Source organism: Pygoscelis adeliae, unplaced genomic scaffold, assembly GCF_000699105.1.
Source record: "Pygoscelis adeliae isolate BGI_AS28 unplaced genomic scaffold, ASM69910v1 Scaffold77, whole genome shotgun sequence".
NCBI classification, from domain to species: domain Eukaryota; kingdom Metazoa; phylum Chordata; class Aves; order Sphenisciformes; family Spheniscidae; genus Pygoscelis; species Pygoscelis adeliae.
This window is the reverse complement of record NW_008825216.1, coordinates 151,334-153,108: the sequence shown is the minus strand read 5'-3', so window position 1 is coordinate 153,108 and position 1,775 is coordinate 151,334. Positions and strand designations below refer to the sequence as shown.

Sequence of the window (1,775 nt, the reverse complement as noted above, 5' to 3'; positions counted from 1 at the left end):
TGCTTTGACTGTTGCATTTTATCACCTCTACGGCTGGGACTTTTTGGAGCATGCCTACCTCTACCACCTGACCAGGAGGGATATCCGTCATAACTTCTCTCCCTATTTCTACATGTTGTACTTAACTGCGGAGAGCAAATGGAGTTTCGCCCTTGGGCTCGCAGCTTTCCTGCCCCAGCTGCTTTTGCTCCTGGTTGTGTCCATAGCATTTTACAGAGACCTTGCCTTCTGTTGTTTCCTACACACGGCTATTTTTGTGAGTTTTAACAAAGTATGCACATCCCAGTACTTTGTCTGGTATCTCTGCCTTTTGCCCCTCGTAATGCCTAGTGTTAAGATGTCCTGGCGTCGTGGTGTGCTGCTTCTCTTTCTGTGGTTTGTTGGACAAGGCCTGTGGCTCGCTCCTGCGTACTTTCTGGAGTTCAAAGGATATAGCACTTTTTTACTTATATGGTTGGCAGGCTTGCTTTTCCTTTTTATTAATAGCCTCATAATTGTTCAGATTATTTCACATTATCAAAAAGAAGCACAAGTTGCAAAAAAACTCAAACAGCAGTAATAAACAGGCCAAAATGCAGAAAGAGTACTGCTGTCTTTAACAAGTCTTTCCACACCTCCAGCACTTTGTTTGATATAAACGCGTGCACATTGTACTAAATTATGTTGTATGTAAGTGATACTTTAGGTATCGTATGTCAGGGCCATGAGGGCACTGATTGGCCTCAGTTGCCCTGAGCAGCCCCAGTCCTGCCCTGAGCAGTGTCTGCAGATGTACCTGTCTCCCACGTGGACCTTGAAACTGCATTGTAACCTTCTCTCCAGCACTGCCTCCAGCCCTTACTGTGCTGTTCCTGATGGGACTCTCTGGAAGGACCCTGGACCAGTTCGTCGCTTGCCACGTTTGGGGCTATGATGGACCAGCACTCGGCTCCGCCTGCCATCTTCAGATACAGCATGACTGTGCCCTGGTCAGTTGAGGTTACGACCTGTGCCAGGGTCACCCTCAGCTCCTGCTTGTACACCTGCATGGAGCAACCCCAATCTTCTTACTCCCTGACACCCTTTTTCCCATTTTTACTTTACTCTGTACTTTACTTGTTGAGGACTGTGGCCTCTGTCTAGAAAAACACAGAAGATTATAAAGGGGTGTTGGAGTCTTGTACATTCCAGTAAGTGGGCGGGGTGTTTTGCAAGGGTTCAGCTAATGAATAAATATAAGGCAATCACTTAATACTGACGCTGGGATTTATTTTTTCTTTTCTTTTCACAGTAACATTTTAGCTATACCGTGTTTGTGGCCTCTACCTGGCCTTTCTTCACTGAAGTAGGAAAAAAGTGGTTATTTCATACAAGTCATTAACTCCTTGAAACTTTAATTTATTTTAGAATTCAGATATGCCCGCTCATTCAGACACTTATTTTTGCCTTTTTGGTGCCGTTTGAGTTTTTGAACAGATTTATTCCCCTTGCCATGGAGGAAGATTTTTCCAAATACCTGTCTTGGATCACAGGGATGTATAAAGCAAAAATATTTGTGTTCCTTGCTGCCACGATCTAGAAAAGAGGCCTCTGCTTTAAATAGCAGTTAATTAACTGTTATTGTGGATGTTAACAGTAGCAAATGCAAAGAGTCAAAGTACAGCTGGAATGGCACCTGTGTCCCAATAGCATGAGAGTTTATACCAATAAGTAATTGGAAATGCCGTTTCTCAGTAGTTCAATATCTCTACTATTAAAAATAAATGAAAAAGAAAGTGAAAGGAGTTGAGGAAGTG

General features: G+C 43.4%; 1 protein-coding gene across 1 annotated transcript in view; it reads left to right on the top strand.

Moving 5' to 3' along the window:
- The window catches only part of PIGM (phosphatidylinositol glycan anchor biosynthesis, class M), a gene marked incomplete at its 5' end in the record, with an annotated part of 978 nt that extends 395 nt beyond the window's left edge, over nucleotides 1-583 (top strand). Inside the window, one exon of the mRNA XM_009329213.1 lies at nucleotides 5-583. Within this exon, the coding sequence (XP_009327488.1) occupies nucleotides 5-559 (555 nt within the window). The remainder of the gene's footprint in view (nucleotides 1-4) is intronic.
- Nucleotides 584-1,775: the final 1,192 nt, after the last annotated feature.